Consider the following 22,188-nt stretch of genomic DNA (forward strand, 5'->3'; position numbering starts at 1 on the left):
TTTTCTATACCCCCCTCCCCAATACCCAAAGGAAAACCCTATAGCTCTTTCTATGATCCATTTTAAAGAATTGACTAGGCTATTCATTGTTTCATATAACCCGGTGTACGAGGCATCATGAGTGAGGGGAGGGGGAACGCCCATCAATGTTTCAGCCAGTCTGTAAAAAAATGACTCAGTAGAATACTTGTACGAAGTGCCACTATTTTACTGGCTTAATTTACCTTCTTTTTTTATTAGGTAAGTGGGCTGATGAAAATAAATGACGTAAAATCAATGAGGAACAAAGTATCAATCGTCAAATAAAAATATGGAGTAATCTTAATAGCAATGTCGAACAATTTAGTCAGTAAAAATTGCCCGCCAGTCGGTAAAATGCATTTCCCCCTCCCAAAACATTATAGCCAGTGACGCCTCTGCTTACAGCTGCTCCATCTTTTAAAATTAAAAGTTGATTTTCAAGTTCTCCCGAATAAAGTCTGACCTAAAAAAGTTTTTTCCCCGCGTCTTCATGTTAGTTGAGGAACGTGCAAGGGAGAGGCAGGTAGGATAATTTATGGCTATTCCTTCCCGACATTAACAGTATATGGCCCATAGATTGCAATACCTAATTCTCTTCAAATTGCTTATCTGATATTAAAGTCAAAGAGCTAGGACTAATTATTCAGATTAATATGCTCAGAGTAGTTCCTTTTCAAAGAGGGAAATATTCCCTTGCTTATCAAGTCATGAGACGTTCTAAAGCCAGTACTTTTCGTAAAATGATAAAATTAGACCAAGTCAATTTCTCTTTAAAATTAAACAAGTTAATTCCATAAAATGCCCCAGGTCACATTTCTAAGCTGGTGCAACCTTAGGAATCTTAAGTTTTTAAACCCTCATTGAAATGAAGTGTGAAATTGAATATTCTAAGAATTTCTAAGCGAGTACGATTAATGAGCTGAGAGTGAGTCATGACAGAAATGGGTAATAGATAATGTTTGGTGAAGTGTAACAATAGGATCTCTTCTCTGTTCTCCAGAAATGCAAAAGCAAGATCTGTGGAACCGGTATGATGAACTGAATTGGAATCTAATAAAGTTGGATTCTTAAAGAGACATTTGATAGAACCAAAATAGATAGTTGATTAGATCTTATATTATGTATGGAAAGACAATTCCAAATTTGCTTAGCTTGTTTTCTCTGATTCTAGTTGTCAAGTAAAAAAAAATTGTATCGGGTCAGATGGAACTTTAGGGTCCCCCACCTCTCATTGGTGGGGGACACGTAAGAAGTTTGGAATGGCTGTACTCTGCATACTTTTTTACAGTCCTTGGACTAGAAAATACGGCGAAAAGCCTAAACTCCGTATTTCTGCTCTATCTTAAATTTGAAGTGGGGGGGGGGGTCTGCACCTTGCATTTTGGGTATGCTGATATAACAAAAAGGGAAAAGATGAATGTTAAAATTACGGCAGCGAGAAAAAGTGAAAATGGATGTACAAAGTAAGTGAATAATTAAGTGTTGTACAAAATAATAAAACCAGTTTTCTGATCATGTAAAGAAAAAACAATCCGCTCTTAAAAAAAAGGTATTTTGCTGCTATTTATTTCCTATGACTATTCATCGTCCTAGACTTGAATTTTGCAGATGATTTGAGTGTCCTAGATAAACATATTAGTTAAAAAATTTTTATTATTTTCGGGTTTTGAGAGTTCAGGGTGAAAGAATAAGTTTGAAAATCAATGTTAAGAAGACTAACTCGCATAGAATAGAAATAAATCAAGGTGTGATGTTGGATAAGGTGAAGATCGATCAAGTCAGTTGGTTCACCTACCCGGGTAGTTCTAGTAGTAAAGATGATGGATGTAGTGAAAATGTTAGAAGTAGAATAGCGAAGACCCAGTGTGTGTTTTTTTTTTGCAGTTAAAAATAGTTTAGAAGAATAGGACGATAAGTGTGCGAACACAGATTAGTATACTGGAATCTACAATGATGACAGTGGTCAAGTATAGTTATGAAACGTCGTTACTTCTGAAGACGGAGAGAGGTTTTTATGATAATTTTCAGAGGAGTTTTCTACGGATAGTTTGGGTACCCGTTTGACTAACCGTATTTCAAACAGTAAACTGTAGTACAAAAAATGTGGTTCTATCCCACTTTCTACGGCTATAATGAAAGAAAGATTGAGTTGGCTAGGACACATTTTGTGGAAAAAGGACGACAGATTGCCACAAACCGCCCTTTTCAGTCATCCCTCTAGGACCAAACGAAAAGTAGATGGTTTCAGAAAATGGTGGGAAGTGGTTGTATGGAGAGTGTTTAGAGGAAATCGGGACTTTTTGGGAGAGAGTAAAGAGAGAAGCCTTGAATAGATTAGGATGAAGGAGGAGTGTCTGAAACCATATTGGACTCAAGTGGCTTTGTGCTGCAGTGAGTTGTTAGTAGTAGTAGCAGTAAAAGCAATTAGCTTCGTAGTTTTGAGTTGCACTCTTAAGTATTTTGTTTGCCATTTTGTATTGTGGCCATTTTCTTTCCCCTAATATGACTTGATTTTTCGATTCTGCTTATACTTCCCAGTAGTTTTTGTAATAGTCCCAGATTTTTGGATACTTTTGCGTACTTTTCCCTCTATCCTGAATTTCGGCTAAATTTTGAAAAATTTCAAAAGTGCTTGACCTTGCAGGGTTTCTTAAGATTTAATGCTATACTTTTGAAGCATGGAGTTTCATAATCTTGAAGCACACTTTTTAAGTATTTTGCTTACAGGACGAATTGTTATAACAATTTTTTTAATTTTGCTTAGAACTAAGGAAATAGCTTTTATTAAAGACTTTTAAGCAAAATTTCTTTCAGATATAAATTATTTCCTCTCTTAAATATTTTTTTTAAAAATCCGGAAAACAATTCAACTGTCTGTCCCAATTAAGAAAGAAGCTCCGTAAGAAGTTTGATACACTAACACTTGCAAGAAATAATTGCTACGTTCCGTAGGGAAAATATATAATATCTGGGATTCTAAAATGAGGAAATCATGTTCGACTTAACGTAAGACACCAATTCTAATCAAAATGCCTGTTTCCGTCCTTTGTAATGGCATGGGATATTTAAGGGGTGTTATTTATTCCATTTTAATTGGCAAAGGCATACCTTTTTTTTAGTTGCTTAGGAAATAAGGTACTTTACTTCTTGTCAAGATGTCATGCACTTTTCTCGAAGAAGAAGATAAGAGTCGTTGAATGAAACACTTCAAAATGAAAAAGGATTTGCATAACATCAATTCTTCGTTTTTTCCCTGATTGTCCAATAGACATAAGCTTGAGAGTAGAGCTTAGACAGTCTAATCTGTAACAATAAAGGTTCTTTATGCGATGATTTTATAGTTTTTTCCTAAGCTATTTAAAATACGATGTGAAATTTTATCGATGTTCGGATGAGAATGTGACCTTTTATGTGTATGTGTATTTACGCTGCTTTCAGAGTGTAAGTATAGACCGGTGAATTAACCTATACTTGGAGGCTCGTACGAAAGATTTTTTCGGCGGGGAGGGGGGGGTGATTAAAAAAATGATCTCATAATTTGAATAAAAAGTGTCCATAAATTTTAAAAGATGATAGTATTTTAGGGGGGGGATTTCTTACGCAAAACTGAATAGCACGGTGAAGTCATTTCGAGAATGGGATAATTTGCTCATTTCCCTGTTCAATTCCCATCCTTTGAAAGACATGATTATTACCATTCTGGTTCCCGATCCTCATTCATCGTCTAATCACTAATGTATATTTAGATATAGACTACTTACGAGCACCAGTGTATACTACGAATGTTGACTTTTAAAATCAGTCGGATTCGTATTGAAAGATATTTAGCTGTATATTAGTTCCAAGGAAATATGCAGCGTTGTCTGAAATAACCATATTGACTTTTAATATTATCCTGAGTTTTTTTTTCTTTTTCTTTTTTGCCCCGTTCGTTCGCAGTCTCGGTATGCCATGTTTCTCAGTTTTAAACATGTTTGAATCTATTTTAAACTGAACATAAAACTATAAGAAACCTGGATGTTTGTTAACTGTTCAGCTCTTTAGCTTGAAGAGGGGCTATCACGTTGAAAGCTTGGAATAGGACACGGTCGAAATGTGCTTGAAACTGAGTCATCTACACAAATGAAAATTAGTTTTCAATTCCTCAATTTTTTATTTCAATTTCATACCAACTTGTTCTGCTCAATACCTCATATCTACAAATTGCTGCGTTACAGGTAAGCATAATGTCACATATTTATATATTATGTATAATGGTGTGTACTTGTGCATATATAGACATGGGCCAAATCATTAATGTATGCACTGTTGATAATACCCGATCAATATGAACGTTGATCGTGGTATTTAGTAGATTTGTAATCAAATACACTCATGTGTATTTGAACCCTCGACATTTATAAGTCATTCCATACTACCTAATTTACGTTTACTTTTTGAAGTTTACTATTTACCTTTTGATGCTTACTGTTTAAAAAAAATGCTAGTTTTTTACAAAAATTGAAAAACACAATGAAATCATTTGAATGATCGGGAAAATGTACTTGATTCTTCACTCAACCACGATTCTTTGAAATGGTTCCCGACTCCAATTCTTCGTCCCGTCACTGATATTTCAGTATTTTTTTTTTTTTTTTTTTTTTTTTTTTTTTTTTTTTTTTTTTTTTTTAATTCTCAACAGATATCATAGTGCATAATATCCATATGGAATTTTGTTCTCTTTGAAAGATTTCGGATTGAAAACGTTGGATTATTGGCAAACTTGGACACTGAATCCTATCTCCGTAAAGCCAGATTGAAATCCGATATGTAATAAATCATATTCTCTCTGAGGCTTTTATGGAGATTTGGCATTCGCAGCTAAAAAACATTCTTGATTTCAGCTTTTCAAGGGGGAAAACTCGGTCCTTATCGCCTAATCAAAACCTGTTGATCTTAGAATAGAGTCTTTTACATCTTGGAAGAAAACCAGGAGATGTTTTCTGTCTTTTAAAAAGATTTGTATTCCCCAACCAACGATTTTTGTGGAAAAAACGGAATTCATTTGTATTTTGTTTGCTGGTTCATTAAGTCAATGTTATACGAAAAACAGAAGAACAAAAAAATATGGAAAAAAACAAAATAAATTTAGAGGGTCAAGTTTCAAGAATTTGTTTGCTACGTTTTAATATAATAATTTGCCTATATTGGAGGTTAACCGTCCGAAATTTAGTTATTTAATTTACAAAAATTTGAAACCTGCACGGAAATTCTTCAGAAACAAAATACTTAACAAAAAAAATTGTTCCATTTTCAATTTTCGTCTCATTCGTTATTTTGGAGTTCATTTGTTACAACTAATGTCTACTCAAGTTGACGAAAGACTGCACAAAAACCTTACAAGACTCTACAAAAATCACAAGATGAATAAACGAATTTTAAATTTTGGCATAGAACGAAGAGAATGAGTAATTAATTAAAAAATAAAGAAATTAATAAGGCAAAGAATGGAAAACAGGCAACTTTATGCCATTTGTCAGAAGGTTTGTCAGAAGCTCTATAGAAGGATTGCTTGTTCTCAAATAATTATTATTACGCACCAATGAGAGGGGTTTAGCTACAAATTTAATCGAATGTTCCTTCCCCAAGTTTCTAAAATAGCCCCTTCTATTTGAAGTGGATGGGAAAAAGTTTTTGGCACTTTTTTGGTTCCTTTTTTGCTGCATTTTGAAAGGATGGTATATTTTTTGCTTTCTGCATTTGTGAAGAAATTCACTAAAAAAATACCTACATTTTTTTAAATGCAACATGTTGAATGTTTGTAAAGATTCACAAAGAAGCTGTGCAACTTACCGCTGTCAATTTCACAAAAAAAACAAAAATTCGAAAAAATATTCTCAAAGAACTGCATAAAAATCTAAAGAACTTAAAAAAAGATGTTAAAAGACAAAGACCTTCATATAAATGGTGCAAATTTCAACATTAACCCCATTTAATGTTTTTCAGCTCATTTATCAACAACAACTCCCACCCCTGAAGACAAAGAACCATATACAAGTCCAAAATCTTCAGAAAGATCAGCCGAACTTAGCGAAGAAGTGGAAGAGATTATTGAACAAACATTTAGCAGAAGACATAACGCTCCTGTTCCCAGTGAGATATCACAAGCAGGTAAGCCTTTACTTTGAGTTCATCAATTAAATAATTAATATTTAATATAAATAACTATAATATTTATATATACATAATTATAATATATAATTATACAGTTATATAAATAATGTATGATCATATATATAATATAATTATTTTTAATTATAATGTGTAATTATAATATAATATAATAATTATATATATATATATATATACATATATATATATATATATATATATATATATATATATATATATATATATATATATATATATATATATATATATATATATATATATATATATATTTATATCAAACAGTTCGTGGTAACTAGCTGTAGGTAAGGAGCGACCCGGCTCAATAGTAAACGAAACTATGAAAAACGGAATTTTGATGCTAAAAGATACATCAAAAGAATTGGATTTTTATGCTGATTTTAAATATATAAGTCTTATCAAATTTAGTCTTCGTCATCAAAAGTTACGAGCCTGAGAAAATTCGCCTTATTTTGAAAAATAGGAGGAAACACCCCCCAAAAGTCATATAATCTTAACGAAAATCACACCATCTCATTCAGCGTATCAGAGAACCCTATAGCGAAAATTTCAAGCTCATATCTACAAATATGTGGATTTTCGTATTTTTTGCCAGAAGACAGATCACTGGTGTGTGTTTATTTTTTTTTTCCAGGGGTCATCATATCGACCAAGTAGTCCTAGAATGTTGCAAGAGGGCTCATTCTAGCGGAAATAAAAATTTTTAGTGCCCCTTTTAAGTGACCAAAAAATTGGAGGGCACCTAGACCCCCTCCCACGCTCATTTTTTCACAAAGTCAACGGATCAAAATTTTGAGATAGCCATTTTGTTCCGCATAGTCGAAAACCATAATAACTATGTCTTTGGGGATGACTTACTCCCCCACAGTTCCTGGGGTAGGGGCTGCAAGTTACAAACTTTGACAAGTGTTTACATACAGTAATGGTTATTGGGAAGTGTACAGACGTTTTCAGGGGGACTTTTTTGTTTGGGGGTGGGGTTGAGGGGAGGGGGTTATGTGGGAGGATCTTTCCTTGGAGGAATGTGTCATAGTGGAAGAGAAATTCAATGAAAAGGGCGTGGGATTTTCTAGCATTACTATAAAAAAAAAATAATGAAAAAATAAACATGAAAAAGTTTTTTCAATTGAAAGTAAAGAGTAGCATTACAACTTAAAACGAACAGAAATTATTACACATATGAAGGGTTCTAAAAATACTTTAGCATAAAGAGCGAGGTATTAAGGAGGAGATAAATACCTCGCTCTTTATGCTAAGGTATTTTTAGTAATTTTAACTATTTATTCTACGGCCTTTCTGATTCAGGGGTCATTCTTAAAGAATTTGACAAAACTTAAGATTTAGCGTAAAGATCGAGGTATTAACTTGGGGACAAACCCCCTCATATACATAATAAAAATATAAGAATATAAAAGTTTGTTACGTAAGTTAATTCTTAAGTTACGTATATTTTTTATTAACAAAAACGTTCGTTAAAAATTAAAAGTTCTAGTCGCCTTTTTAAGTAACTGGAAAATTAGAGGGCAACTAGGCCTCCTTACCCACCCCTTATTTCTCTAAATCGTTTAATCAAAACTAAGAGAAAGCCATTTAGCCAAAAAAAGAATTGATATGCAAATTTCATTTTAATAATTTATGTGCGGAGAGCCAAAATCAAACATGCATTAATTCAATAAGGTTCAGAAATTAAATAAAAAAAAACTAGTTTTTTTAACTGAGAGTAAGGAGCGACATTAAAACTTAAAACGAACAGAAATTACTCCGTATATGAAATGGGTTGTACCCTCCGCAATCCCTCACTCTTTACGCTAAAGTTTGACTCTTTGCCACAGTTCTACTTTTTAAAACAATTAAAAACTTTAGCATAAAGAGCGAGGCGTTGAGGAGGGGACAACCCAGTTCATATACTGAGTTATTTCTGTTCGTTTTAAGTTTTAATGTCGCTCCTGACTTTTAGTCGCTCCTTGCAAAATAAAATAAATATAATATATTAAATATTCACTGTATGACGTCGTTGTATGACATTCGTTGTATGACAACTTGTATTAATCAAAATACAAGTTGTCATTTTGATTAATAAAATTGGATAAATAATTTAGTGAACACACTGAACTACATATAGTGTAGCCGTATGCTTAACATGATAGCAAAATATCGGAACTCATCTATGTCGTATCGGTGAATCGATATTTTTTGAAAATTAGAAATATTTCTTATACACAGATTACCCTTCGCAATAAACTTCTTTTCGCCCTTGTCCAAAATGTGGTTGCGTCAGGTATCGATTCTGCTGTAAAACGATTTTCCCCAGAGAGTTATACTAGTGTCTTGAATACAGTCTGGTGATTATTTACCCTACTCATATGAGATTTGTAACGGATATTGTAATGTGGGAAGGCTTCTTGTCCTCCTACAAAAAATGATCTCACCAATTTTCAGAAAAATTCCCCAATACAGTAAAAAGCTGTTAATTCATGTAGGCCCAATTTATATTTTGCAATATTACATTTATTTCATGTCCATTTTCCAGCATAAATATAAAATTTAGAATTTGTGTCCTAATTTAGAGCTTAATTTTTGTTTCAAACCACATAATGTTTCCACAGATCTTTATTACCAAGGTTTTACTAGTGAACGTTTGTGTTTCGGTTAATCAATAAATATTGTATTATCATAAATTTACAGTGAAAAGACATATATATTCTAAACATTCTGATGTTTTATTTTCAAAATATAGATTCCATTTCTTTGAAACGACCAAAAGTTTTAAAAGGATTAACAAAATACGAGGTTACTTGTATGACATAACCGGGCGGCTTATTCAGCTAATTGGCATCGCTGGACGAAGTTTCTGTGGTCCATATAAAATAGGTCACCAAAATCTTCGTTGAAGCCTACGGGGATTGCCCAAAATGTTTTAGCTGCTTTAGGTCAAGGCCATGCCCAGGAGGGGGAGCTACAGGTTTGGACCTCTTCTCCCGAAATTTTTGCTCAACTCTTAAAAACCTCAGATTTTTGATGTGTTTTTTAAAGTTTTTTTTTGCAACCACTTCTCCGTGGGAAAAAATCCTGGATGCACCCTTACTATAGGCACTTACGGTCTTAGTCGTATTTATTAAACCCAGTTATTTGCAATTAGTTTTATCTTCGTATAACATTAAACCTAAAAAAAATAGATGCTTTCATTTCTTATATAAAACTGTGTATTGACCAAAATCCTAAGAACAAAAATTATGTAACACAGATGAATGCCTCAAAATAAGCCAAATTACAAAATCAAGAGACGGCCATTTACGTTTTTTGAGAAATTTTGTTTTACGCTTAAAATTTACGCTGAAATTTTCGTGTCTAAGCAGTATTCGAAATTTCCTTTTCTTCTTTTCAAGTTGTATGCCAATTTTGTTACACTAAAGCAATTCTTAATAGAGCTATTTTGCTAGCAAATATCTTACGTAATAATACTAGATAACTTAGTAGGTTCATTGTCAAAATTCATGCTTTTTGCATTACGCGATTTCTGCTTAAGAAGTGTAGTCCCGTTTTAAATAAAAATGCCACCTCTTTCTTTTCATTTTATAAATTTACAATTTTAGTAATGTCCTCAATACCTCACTCTTTACGCTAAAGTCTTTCTAGTAAAGCAATTATTAGTAATTTTCAAAAGAGCTATTTATTCTAATTAAACGGCCTTTGTGATTTAGGGGTCATTCTTAAAGAATTGGAACATAATTCGAACTTTAGTGTATAAAGCGATGTATTGACGAGGCGAACCCCCTCATATATGTAATAAAAATATACGAAAATATAAGTTCGTTACGTAAGTCAGTTTGTAAGTTACGTATATTTATTACTAATAAAAATGTCCGGGATTAAAATTGACAGTTCTAGTGGCCTTTTTAAATAACAAAAAGATTGGAGGACAATTAGGCCCCATCCCCGCCCCTTTTTTCTTGAAATTGTCCGATCAAAACTTTGAGAAAGCCATTTAGCCAAAAAAGTAAAATTAATATGCAAATTTCATTTTAATTATTCATTTACGGTGAACCAAAATCAAAACCTGCATTAATTCAAAAACGTTCAGAAATTAAAAAAAAGTTGTTTTTTTAACTGAAAGCAAGGAGTGACATTAAAGCTTAAAACGAACAAAAACTATTTCATATATGAAAGGGACTGTCCCATCTTCAACGCCCCACTCTTTGCGCTAAAGTTTGACTCTTTCTCACGAATCAACTTTTTATAACAATTAAAAACTTTGAATAAAAAAGAATAAAAAAAAGAAAAAAAAAGAAAAAAAAGAATAGGCCCGATTAATTAGGAAATTTCATAAACTGTTTTTTTAATGTTCCGCTATATTCAAAATTTTGTTTGGTTTTACTGCAAAACGTTGTTTTAATTTGTGTTATTTTGTTATTATTGCTTCTAGTTCATCTATTTTGTTATCCAGTCTTTCTAAGAAGACTTTCTAAGAAGAAATGTTTCGTTTCTATTTTGTCTTGAAATTCGTTTCCAAAAACTGTGCTCTAAATTACTACAAGTTGTCATTTTGGAAGTGAAAGAAATGAAAAACTTTTTTTCTGTTTCCTCAGCAACTAGAGATCTGATCGGGAAGAATTTGAAATTTTTGTAGAGCTATAACTAAAATAAGATAGAAGGGAGTGAAGAAGGATTATAAAAATCAAAAAATTACAAGCAGAAACAATAGGAGAATTTTTTTATCTTAAGACAGCGAAATTCCAAACTTTAAATGAATATTTTGGCTCTATGTCCAAGGGACGTCCTCAGCAAAACACAAACGAGAATATAAAAGAGAAACTTACATTAATATACAAACTTTAAAACTAATTTTTTTTTAACTTTTAAATCAGCTCCAGTATCATAAATTCAACTAAGTTCTACCAGGACTTGCTGAACTGGGCCGTCGAAGGGACGACCCTTGGAAACAGGGCCAAAATATTTATTTAAAGAATGGAATTCTACTGTCTTAAGAGGCAATTTCTCTATTGTTTCTACTCGTAATTTGTTGTTCGTGCCGGGAAGGCAGTGTAATCTTCGTCGCTATTTAAGGACAACCTTACCCCCTAAAACGGGAAAATCGGACGGACGAGTGTAAAGTAATTCCTGAAAATTTAACTCTAATAAAGAAGGCACTGAGATTTGTGTCAGTCATGACAGGCTTACGACAGCTAATTCATAAAGAATTCGCCATATATATATATATATATATATATATATATATATATATATATATATATATATATATATATATATATATATATATATATATATATATATATATATTATTGAGACAATTAGAACTGGACTTAATAGGAGTCTCAGAAAGTCATATCCGAGGGGTGGGAAGCATGAAATTAGGTGATATAGAATTTTTTTGCTCAGGCAGGAAGGATGGGGTAGTTAGATAGATATGGAAGCTGCTAAGTCTTGTTTCTGAATTCAAAGGGGAAACATATAAAACCGGATACCTTATGAACATTATTAAACCATTTCTGACGAGTGCACATCTCAGACAAAGGATATTGTTTGCCCCGAGACAGTGCTGTGTGTCAGTGAAGTGTCAGTTAGATTCTTACACTGTCCTGTTTTGAATTTTGTTGAACGATCTATGAAAGTTGGAGTGAAATTCGCCAAGATAGTGAAATCGTGTTGAGAATTTTTTACTCATGATGATATTATTGTCGTCAAAAAGACATTGTATGAGGAGGTGGTACCGAATGAGCGATGTATTAAGCATGTAAACGGTGAAGATAATGCCATGAATATTGCCAAATTGCTGCACAAGTGTAGTAAGGAAAAGCAGCAGCTACCAAAGTTTCTTACTTTGATAGCTGCTGCTACCAAAGTACTTTTGGTAGCTGCTGCTACCTTTTTAGGTGGGGGGGGGGGGGTCATCGGACATTTCCAAACCATGGGGATGCTTAAGATTGGCATCTGTCTTCGTATTATGGAAATGATAGTTTGTAATGGGATCAGTAGACCGCAGGATCACTATTCCAAAAAAAGATGAATTTTACAGTAAAGAATGAGGTGTTTCCGGATACTACAGCCCCTCTTATATCTTTGATGACTTCTGATAGTGTTTCTAAAATTGATAAAAAAATAAATAATAACAACTAATTATTCATTTTGATTTTAAAGACAAGCTTTAGAAGAAAAAAACTAGCTGTGCCTTAGAGCTCCGAATACCGTTGTTTAAGAAGCCGCATCCCACCGAGGGTTCAAGAAAAGTGTGCTCAAGAAAAAGGGGTTGAAGAAAAGTGTGCTAAAGAAAAAGGGGTTCAAGATGCTCAAGAAAAAGGGGTTGGAGAAAAGTGTTCTCAAGAAAAAGGGGTTCAAGAAAAATGTGCTCAAGGAAAAGGGGTTCAAAAAAAGTGTGCTCAAGAAAAAGGGGTTTAAAAAAGTGTGTTCAAGAAAAAGGGGTTCAACATGCTCAAGAAAAAGGGGTTCAAGAAAATTGTGCTCAAGAAAAAGGGGTTCAACATGCTCGAGAGAAGGGGGTTCAAGATGCGCAAGAAAAAGGGGTTCAAGAAAATTGTGCTCAAGAAAAAGGGGTTCAAGAAAAGTGCGCTCAAGAAAAAGGGGTTCAAGATGCTCAAGAAAAAGGGTTCAAGAAAAGTGTGCTCAAGAAAAAGGGGTTCAAGATGCTCAAGAAAAAGGGTTCAAGAAAAGTGTGCTCAAGAAAAAAAGGTTAAAAAAAGTGTGCTCAAGAAAAAGGGGTTCAAGAAAAGTATGCTCAAGAAAAAGGGGTTCAAAAGAGTTTGTTCAAGAAAAAGGGGCCCAAGAAAAGTGTGCTCAAGAAAAAGGCGTTCAAGATGCTCAAGAAAAAGGGGTTCAAGAAAAGTGTGCTCAAGAAAAAGGCGTTCAAGATGCTCAAGAAAAAGGGGTTCAAGATGCTCAAGAAAAAGGGGTTCAAGAAAAGTGTGCTCAAGAAAAAGGTGTTAAAAAAAGTGTGCTCAAGAAAAAGAGGTTCAAGAAAAGTGTGCTCAAGAAAAAGGGGTTCAAGAAAATTGTGCTCAAGAAAAAGGGGTTCAAGAAAAGTTTGCGCAAGAAAAAGGGGTTCAAAAAAGTGTGCTCAAGAAAAAGGGGTTCAAGAAAAGTGTGCTCAAGAAAAAGGGGTTCAAGATGCTCAAGAAAAAGAGGTTCAAGAAAAGTGTGCTCAAGAAAAGTGTTCTCAAGAAAAGGGGGTTCAAGAAAAGTGTGCTCAAGAAAAAAGGGGTTCAAGAAAAGTGTGCTCAAGAAACAGGGGTTCAAGATGCTCAAGCAAAAGGGGTTCAAGAAAAGTGTGCTCAAGAAAAATGGGTTCAAGAAAAGTGTACTCAAGAAAATTTGCTCAAGAAATAGGGGTTCAAAAAAAGTATGCTCAAAAAAAGGGGGCTCAAGAAAAGTGTGCTCAAGAAAAACAAGTTTAAGAAAAGTGTGCGTAAAGGATCTAGTGTTGTTTTGTACGCGATGAGATATCTTTAGTGATGTTTGGCGAAATAAAACACCTTTTGCTAAATTTCATAGCAATTTTAGGCAACTTGACAAAGATGTACGAAACTAATTCCTGGGGGGGACGGAAATGCATTTCCATAAACATTTGATTTAATTTTATAAAATTAATAATTAATCAATTTTTGAAAATGGTGATTCACATGGTAAAATATAGGAAAAGGGGAAAACGCGATTTTTATAGTATTCATTTATATTTCAGAAAGTACAAGTTCACCACGAAATCCGAGAAATTTATTTCTGCTTGCATTTTCATTATTGGCAATTTTAGCAAGATAACAGGTGAGCTAATCTTTAATTTTCTATTCTAAATGCCAAACCTCTACATACCAGAAAAATACGACTATTTACGCTCTAAGAGCGGGCTCCGTTTTTAGGCTACCGTCGAATCTCGGCCGAACCCATTTCTTATTATAATATAGGGATCTCTGTTTGCCATACACTTAACTTCTGAACTTATTTTGGGCATAACCTCATCCTTATTTTGTGTCCATATGGAGACAAAGTTGGAAATTAATTGACTGCATTAACCTGAATATTAAAACATTGATACCGTTCCATTTAATAGCTGGAGTACAACGTCGTATCCACGAGGGAGGGGGGCTATTGATTTTGAACCTCCTCCTCCCCCGAAATGTTTGTCTGACTTGTGAAAACGTAGCAAAAATGGATATAACCAAATTTTTTATTCGTTTTTTGAGTGTTTTGTTTATCCCCCTTCCCACCCCGAAAAAAAGTCTTTGAGTAAAACATTCCTGAAAAAAAAATCATGGGTACAGCCCTCCTGGAGCATATATTTTTTAGAGCATTATCTAAAAAAGATGTGCCGAAAATAGGAGTATCGAACATTCAGTACATCGTGATAAATTTTTCTTAACAAAATAAGGGTATCTATTATTAGTCTTTCTATAGTGATGATTAGGCTTATAGGTGTATCCCGCATAAGCTGATCTTGTGCAAATATTTTCTTCATTATCTGCCGATACATACTAAAAATTTATTTGGGTAATGTGGACATTTCACGGGGGATTTCCAATAACAAAAAAAAGACGTCAATTGTACGAGAAATCTAAGATTTTGATGTAGAAGTGGTTAAAATCTTTGAATTTCAATGAGGGAGGGAAGGGCTCGAGATCGAAGGTCTCTCTGAGTGTTTGATATTTGTACCCGCATACGATTAATATAAAGAAGCTTGAATTAATAAATAATCCAAATTGCGTAAACAGTTGGTGCGGATAATGAAGTCATCAAACTTATTGTTACTAAAAATTTTATTTTTATTGGTATACGTCTTTCGTGCTAAGCATGCCATTGCATACCTTAAGATGAATACAGAGACGAAACGAGAAGAAAAGAGTGGATATTGTGAATCGAGAGAATTTTGCCTAAGTACATTTGAACAAAATAAAAACTTTCTCAATTCTATTAAGTATTACTAGCCCTAGTCAAGATTTCAAAGATAGCTTTCTTGAAAAATAACTCTAAAGTTCAAGTCTATAAAATTAAGTCAACAAAGATTGCCTGGTGCTTTGAAATTTACTTTGATCTATCCCATCAAAGTTTACATTGTGGAACTTATTTTTTTTACCCCTTGACTCCAAAATCTTTTAGTCTTTGTTCAAAAGTTTTCGACATTATGTATCCAAGACTTTTGGAGATTGAATTTTGGGATAAGATATTGTAGGAGAAATGGTTTGGGAAAAACAAAGGGAAATGAAGCTCTTATGACTTTTTTTTTTTGGGGGGGGGGTTAAGCATAAGGCCGAGGTATCCCAACATGTGTATATGTTTGTTTGATTTTATATGTTTAAAACAATCCCTTTTCACTAACTTAAACTGTACAACTATTAAGAAAAGGCTCAAATTAACAATCAGCCAAAAAAAAGTAATTTGAAAGAGGCTTTTGTTATAAGCGGAATGTTTGTAATTTCATTTTTTTCAGTTTTGGTATATATGTTACTTTTAAAGACTGATATTAGAGAATATCGACATTCACCAGTAAATGTCCGAAATTCTTTTTTCCTCCTTTGATTTAGTCTACTTTGAAAGTCAGCTTTTTTAGTTCTATGCAAGATATGATGGCGACAGTTTAGGTTTTTTACACATTTCTAAGACTTATAACCTAATTTAACCTAACATAACGTTAACTTTTACCATAAAACCTTGCCCAAGAGTGACAAAGGTGACTGGCAAAGCTGACTGAACCCAAGCAGAGAAAAAGAAATTTTAGAAATTCACCGGTGAATGTTAACGTTTTCCAAATTTTGGTTTTTCACCGTAACATATACATCAAATAAGTTACAGTCGAAAATACCGCTTTTATCCTCAAATGCATTAGGAAGTAAAAAACAATTCTTTTTCTACTATCGAGAAAAATTAATTTTTTAACACTCAAAATGAAAGCTAGAGTGATCATAGCAAAGAGCTCTCTAAAAATAAAGTATAATTATACAAAACAAATTATTATCTCTGCAATTTGAAAGTTCGCTTCCTTATGCCTCGCGGTGCAAGCTAGTATTTTTAGAAGTTAGCAATTATTGTGCATTTATTTATGTATGTATTTTTCTCGAAAACGGCTCCACATTTTTTTGGGAAAATTAGTATCTTGGGATATTATCGCATAAAAAAAGATATAGATAGGTCAGAAGTCTGAAAAACTAGTCAAGAGCCTTAATTATAGTTAAAACATCATAGAAGCATTTTTACGACATCATATGAATATATTATACGACACCTGAATTATCAAACCTTATGAGATGTGAAAAATCGACAACCTGGACCATCAATTGCGATAACACCAATATGGGCAGCTAAAGCAAAGCCCATTGCTAAATTGTCTGAAGTCATCAAAGTCCAAAAATGTGTTAAAAATGAAAATGGAGAGCAAAGACAAGGGTGGTTAGAAGATATGCAAAACGATAATTCCTGCGTGTAAAAAATGAAAAGCAAAGACACATGCGATTAGAAGACATGCGACACCGAGCATGTGAGCGAGTCAAAAACGAAAAGGAAGAGCAAAAACACGCGGTTAGAAGAAAAAACGATGGCATGTCGAAAACGAAAATGAAGAGCAAAGACACACATAATTAGAAGACATGTGAACCGGACATGTGAGCAAGTAAAAATGAAAATAAAGAGCAAAGACACGAGCAGTTAGAGGATATGAGACACTGAACAAGTGAGCGAGTCAATGAAAATCAACTTAGACAGCGAGAATCGAAACGTATCAAAATTAAAAATGATAGCGATGATAATTGGGTCTGGGATTTCGCCATGGATAAGGTCATCAAGGGCTACCATAACTTTGTTAAAAAAAAAACAAAGGTTCGGCGATACGTATTTCATAATGACGAAAGACAAGCCGAGGTAGAACGAACCAAACGAATTGGAAATGATAGTGATGATGCTTAAGTTTTGGGTTTTGAATTGAATAGGGTCGTCAATGCCTACCATACCTTTGAAAGTAAAAAACCTGGTCTAGATAAATCGTTGGAAGAAAAAGAAGTTTTTGTCTCACCACCTATACAATTAAAAGAAATAAAGGCTCGCAAGCCACTTTTTTATCTGACCAAAGAAAATTTTTGCCCTAATTTCCCAGCTCTGGAACGTGCCAACGTTTGCCTTGAAGACATATTTAAATTTGCCTGTATCAATTCCTTCTAATGAAAGAAATTTCAGCAAATTAAAGTGAATTAAAAAGCCCAGGCAGGCAAATCTTAGAAGCAGGATGGCAACGTAGCGGTTGACAAACTTTCGTTTAATCAACATAGTACAATCCATGTAGCTTCAAGGCGTTTATATGGAGACATAAAGACATTTTCTCCGAGAAAAGCACGTAAAGTTAAATTTTATTTTACAGGATAAGATAGATTACATACAACCTAAATTGTATGTGTGCTGTGTCACTAATAGAATGTTGTTACAGGGAATCCTAGAGTTTTCTTGAACCTTATTGTACATATTAGGATTTACATAAAAAAAAATATGATCATGATTGAAAATCAATTATATAAATGTGCAATAATTATATTTTTTAGAGAATTACTAACACCGTAATCTGATATCTAAAATGGGCATGTTGACCGTGGGGCACAAAATGCCATCCATGCCACGGCCGCTGCAGGTCTAGATCCGTCCCTGGGACAATGTAACCGCCACTTACTACAATAAAACCAACTTGATGCTGGGTGACACAGTTTGATGCGTTGTATAAAATCTCATCTTCGTTGTTACTCTTTATTGGAGTTCGCAAATTGATTAGTGGTTACAATACAATTCAGACACACATCCATGTGGATTGGGGGATTAAGGGTAAATCCCTACCCTCCATATAATGTTGCTTTAGACTCAGGATTTTACGGATTTTTGACAAATAAGTAATGCCTTTTTGTCGAGGATAAACTTGCAGCCTTTATCGTTTTAAGTAGACCCCGTCAAAAACAAAATATAAATTGACCCTGGGTCTATGCCTGCTGCAGCTCTTGATAGGCCTGCTTGTAGCAAAAAGGTCTGTTTACAGATGTTTGACGTTCCAAGTTTGTGTTCGAGATAAAGTGAATATAGAAAGTTAGTGATCAGATCAAAGAAATTCGAAGGACTTATAGAATTTCAGTATGAATTAAGTTTTAAGAAGCTAACCTGCATCGTAGGCGATTTACATTCCAGTTAGTTATTAAATAATGTTTAATTGTATTCCCTGTAAATAATTTAATATACCTTTATCTAAATAGTTTCTATTTAAACAAAATGTGCATTTTTCTATTTTTCCTTTTTTCTACTTTCTATGTCTCTTTTTTTTCTATTTCTTTCTTTTCTATTTGCAATATCTCTATTTTTTCAATTGTTTCTTTGTTATTCTATTTTTCTTGTTTTTTTCAAAGTCAGGGTTTTCATCCCACCCAAAACCTCTTAAGCTAATGATCATAAATCCGAATACGTGTTCGGGAAGGATTTATATCCTAAAATTAAAGATAATATTTATTCATCGTTAATTAATCATACAATGAATGCATTGTGCTAATCCCCCAAAGGTTCCTAGGCCTATAAAAGAGATGTACTCGTAATGCAAAATTACAAAATTTTTAAGCACAGACTATTTCCTCATTGAGTTACATTTGTGAATTCTTTGACCCTAATGGGGAAGCCCCCAATCCTCTTCTAAATGATATACCCATCTGTGCTTTACCCTATGGCTACATATTTTTGTCTTTTTTTAATTTTTGTAAATAATTATTTTTTACAGGGACGAAGAAATAACGAAGAATCTGGTCAGTACGCATTGACAAGTATGATTCAGTCAGTGTAAGTCAAGATGTAAAATTGGCGTTTATATCAAGTGAAAAATTTAACCTAATCGACTCTAGTCACTAGTAATGTTTATGTTATTTCTGTGCTGGGGACTTCTCAAAAAGGAAAAATATATTGTATGTGGTATCAGAGGCACTAATCGGGAGAGGGGACAGGGGCAGTTTTCCCCTAGCTTTTGTTCTCCCCTCCCTTATATTTTTGGATTTTGTTTTTATTTTTATTGACAAAATTAGAAAAAAAAATTACTCCTCTCTACACATTGAAGACTCTTTTATATATTCTCATTTAAAAAATTAGAAAATAATCCTCCTCCCTAAATTTTCGTAAATTGGTGCCCCTCTGTGGTATGTATATAGTGTATATTATATTGTTGACATCCTTACTTTCAATTAAACATGTTGGCTATTGAATCTCACAATTGAATCTTCGGCTTATTTAGGAAACGCTAACATTTTTTTTTATCGATATTCCCATAAGAAAAGCTATCTTTTTTTTTAATGGTATGTAATAGATAATAGACGAAGAATACATATTCTGAAGAAGACGCAGAATCATACAATTCTGTTCTGATTAAATTGTTCACTGAGCCGTGATTTTTGTTCAATATCACAAAATATCACAATCTCACAATTGAATCTTCGGCTTATTTAGGAAACGCTAACAGTTTTTTATCGATGTTCCCATAAGAAAAGCTATCTTTTTTTAATGGTATGTAATAGATAATAGACGAAGAATACATATTCTGAAGAAGACGCAGAATCGTACAATTCTGTACTGATTAAATTGTTCACTGGGCCGTGATTTTTCTTCAGTATCACAATATCACAATCTCACAATTGAATCTTCGGCTTATTTAGGAAACGCTAACTCTTTTTTATTGATGTTCCCATAAGAAAAGCTATATTTTTTATGGTGTGTAATAGATAATAGGCGAAGAACACATTTTCTTAAGAAGACGAAGAATCGTACAATTCTGTACTGATTAAAATGTTTACTGAGCCGTGATTTTTCCACAATAAAGTAAATCATAAAAATAAAAGATAAACGGCAGTTTTTTAGGAATATTTTCTCGGATCTAACTTAGAAAAGCCCTTGTTGAGTCCATTTGTATTTTTTATGGTCCTAATAAATTAAACGATTATAGAAAGAAAAACAGCACAAATCGATAAATGGAAAAAGAACAAATAGAAAGCTAGAAATATATAGAGAAAACTGAGTGAAGAAGGAGTCACAAGACAAATACAAAACATGAGAAAAAAATTCATTCCGATACAGTACATTATAAAAAAAATCATATAATAAAAGTACATAAATTCTCTTTGTGACTTCATGCTTTGCTAACCAATCCACCCCATAGCAGTAGATACATCAAAAGAATCAGATTTTTATGCTGATTTTAAATACATAAGTTTCATCAAGTTTAGTCTTACCCATCCAAAGTTTGCCTGAGAAAATTTGTCTTATTTTCAAAAAGAAGGAAACACCCCCTAAAAGCCATAAAATCTTAATGAAAATCACACCATCAGGTTCGTGTTTATTGTTTTTTTCCCCAGAGGTGATCGTATCGGCCCAGTGGTACTAGAATGTCATCAGAGGTCTCATTCGAGAGAAAATTAAAAGTGCTAGTGCCCTTCTTCAGTGACCCAAAAAATTGGAGGGCAACTAGATTTCGGTTAATATTGAACCGGGTCGCTCCTGCCTTACAGTTCATTGCCACGAAATGTTTGTTAAAGTGTCTCCCCAATTGCCTAATTTTATCATGCAACTGTAATTTTTCATGTCACACTAAAATATTTCTGCAATGATAGGCGAGTCATTCTCCCATCAGCATCCATATTAAACAGTTCGTGGTAACGAACTATAAGTTGTGAGCGACTCAGCTCAATAGTAACCAAAACTATAAAAAAAACACTGATTTTTATATTGGTTGATGCATCAAAAGATTTTTTGTACTGATTCCAAATATATAAAATTCATCAAGTTTAGTCCTACCCATCAAAAGCTCCGAGCCTGAGGAAATTTGCCTGATTTTCCAAAAAGGTAGGAAACACCCCCAAAACTCAAGGCTCGTAATTCATTACGAGCCCCCAAAATTTATTACGATTCAAGGAATCGTAATGAAAATCATAGCATCAGGTTCAGTAGGTATGTTTGGGTTCTCAAAGTGCATTTGGAGAAAAGAAGGCTGGGGGCGAGTTCCCCCCAATTCCTTTTGACTCTTAGAAAGGGAACTAGAACTTTTTATTTGCAATCGAAAGAGCTACCTTCGAAGTTCATAAGAACCTCCGCCCCTTTCATAAGAACCTTATATTCCCCCCGTATGTAATTTACAGCATTTGCTTCCGGGTTCTGCGGGGGTCTTGTAAACCGCGGAGTTGTTGTATGACCCTTGGCCTATTTTGAACAAAATGACTATCTCAGAAGTCGATCAGACGCATTTGGGGAAAACTGGATTAGTAGGGGGGGGGGGTTAGTTGCCATCTGATCATTTTTGACTTTTAAAGAGGGATCTATATCTTTCAATTTCTAATTATTTCAGTTCCCTGCGCAGTTTATACGACCACCTCTTCCATAAAAACCTTATACCCTCCCCCCTCCATGGCATAAGTTACAATCCTACCTCTGGACTCTGTGGAGGGGGTATGTTGACTCCTAAGTTTTTATCTGATCGTTTGACTATTTCGAACAAAATGGCTACCTCAAAATTTTGATTGGATATATTTAGGGAAAATATGTTGTGGGGGGATAGCCTCCAATCACTTTGACTCTTAAAAAGGAACTTTTAATTTCCAATCAAGTGAGCCCTCTCTGAAGTTTATACGAACACCCCTTACATATATGCCCTCGGGGCATAAATTACTCACTTGCCCTCGGGCTCTGGGGGGTTATTTCAACCCCAGAGCTTTGTCATTTCGTTTTTAAACTGTTTGAACAAAATGGCTATATCAAAATTTTGATCGGATGCATTTGGGAAAAAAGGGCATCGGAGGGGGGCTAGTTGCCCTCCAATCATTTTTTACTCTTTCTTGCTTTCTTCCAATACGGTCTATAAGAGACACTACAACTTCTGATTTCCAATCAAATGAGCCCCCTTTGAAGGGTATAAGATCATCCATTCAACAAAAACCATATATGCCCCAGGGCATAACTTAAAACACTTGC

General features: G+C 33.8%; 1 protein-coding gene across 1 annotated transcript in view; it reads left to right on the forward strand.

Annotated features, from left to right (window-relative positions):
• The window catches only part of LOC136028763 (uncharacterized), a 120,264-nt gene extending 100,828 nt beyond the window's left edge, over positions 1-19,436 (forward strand). Inside the window, exons 6-8 of the mRNA XM_065706660.1 lie at positions 6,007-6,171; positions 13,922-14,001; positions 18,962-19,436. Coding sequence (XP_065562732.1) covers positions 6,007-6,171; positions 13,922-13,998 — 242 coding nt within the window. The 3' untranslated portion in view covers positions 13,999-14,001; positions 18,962-19,436. The remainder of the gene's footprint in view (positions 1-6,006; positions 6,172-13,921; positions 14,002-18,961) is intronic.
• The last annotated feature ends 2,752 nt before the right edge of the window (positions 19,437-22,188 follow it).

The sequence above is a fragment of the Artemia franciscana genome, chromosome 7 (genome assembly GCF_032884065.1).
Source record: "Artemia franciscana chromosome 7, ASM3288406v1, whole genome shotgun sequence".
In the NCBI taxonomy this organism is placed as follows: domain Eukaryota; kingdom Metazoa; phylum Arthropoda; class Branchiopoda; order Anostraca; family Artemiidae; genus Artemia; species Artemia franciscana.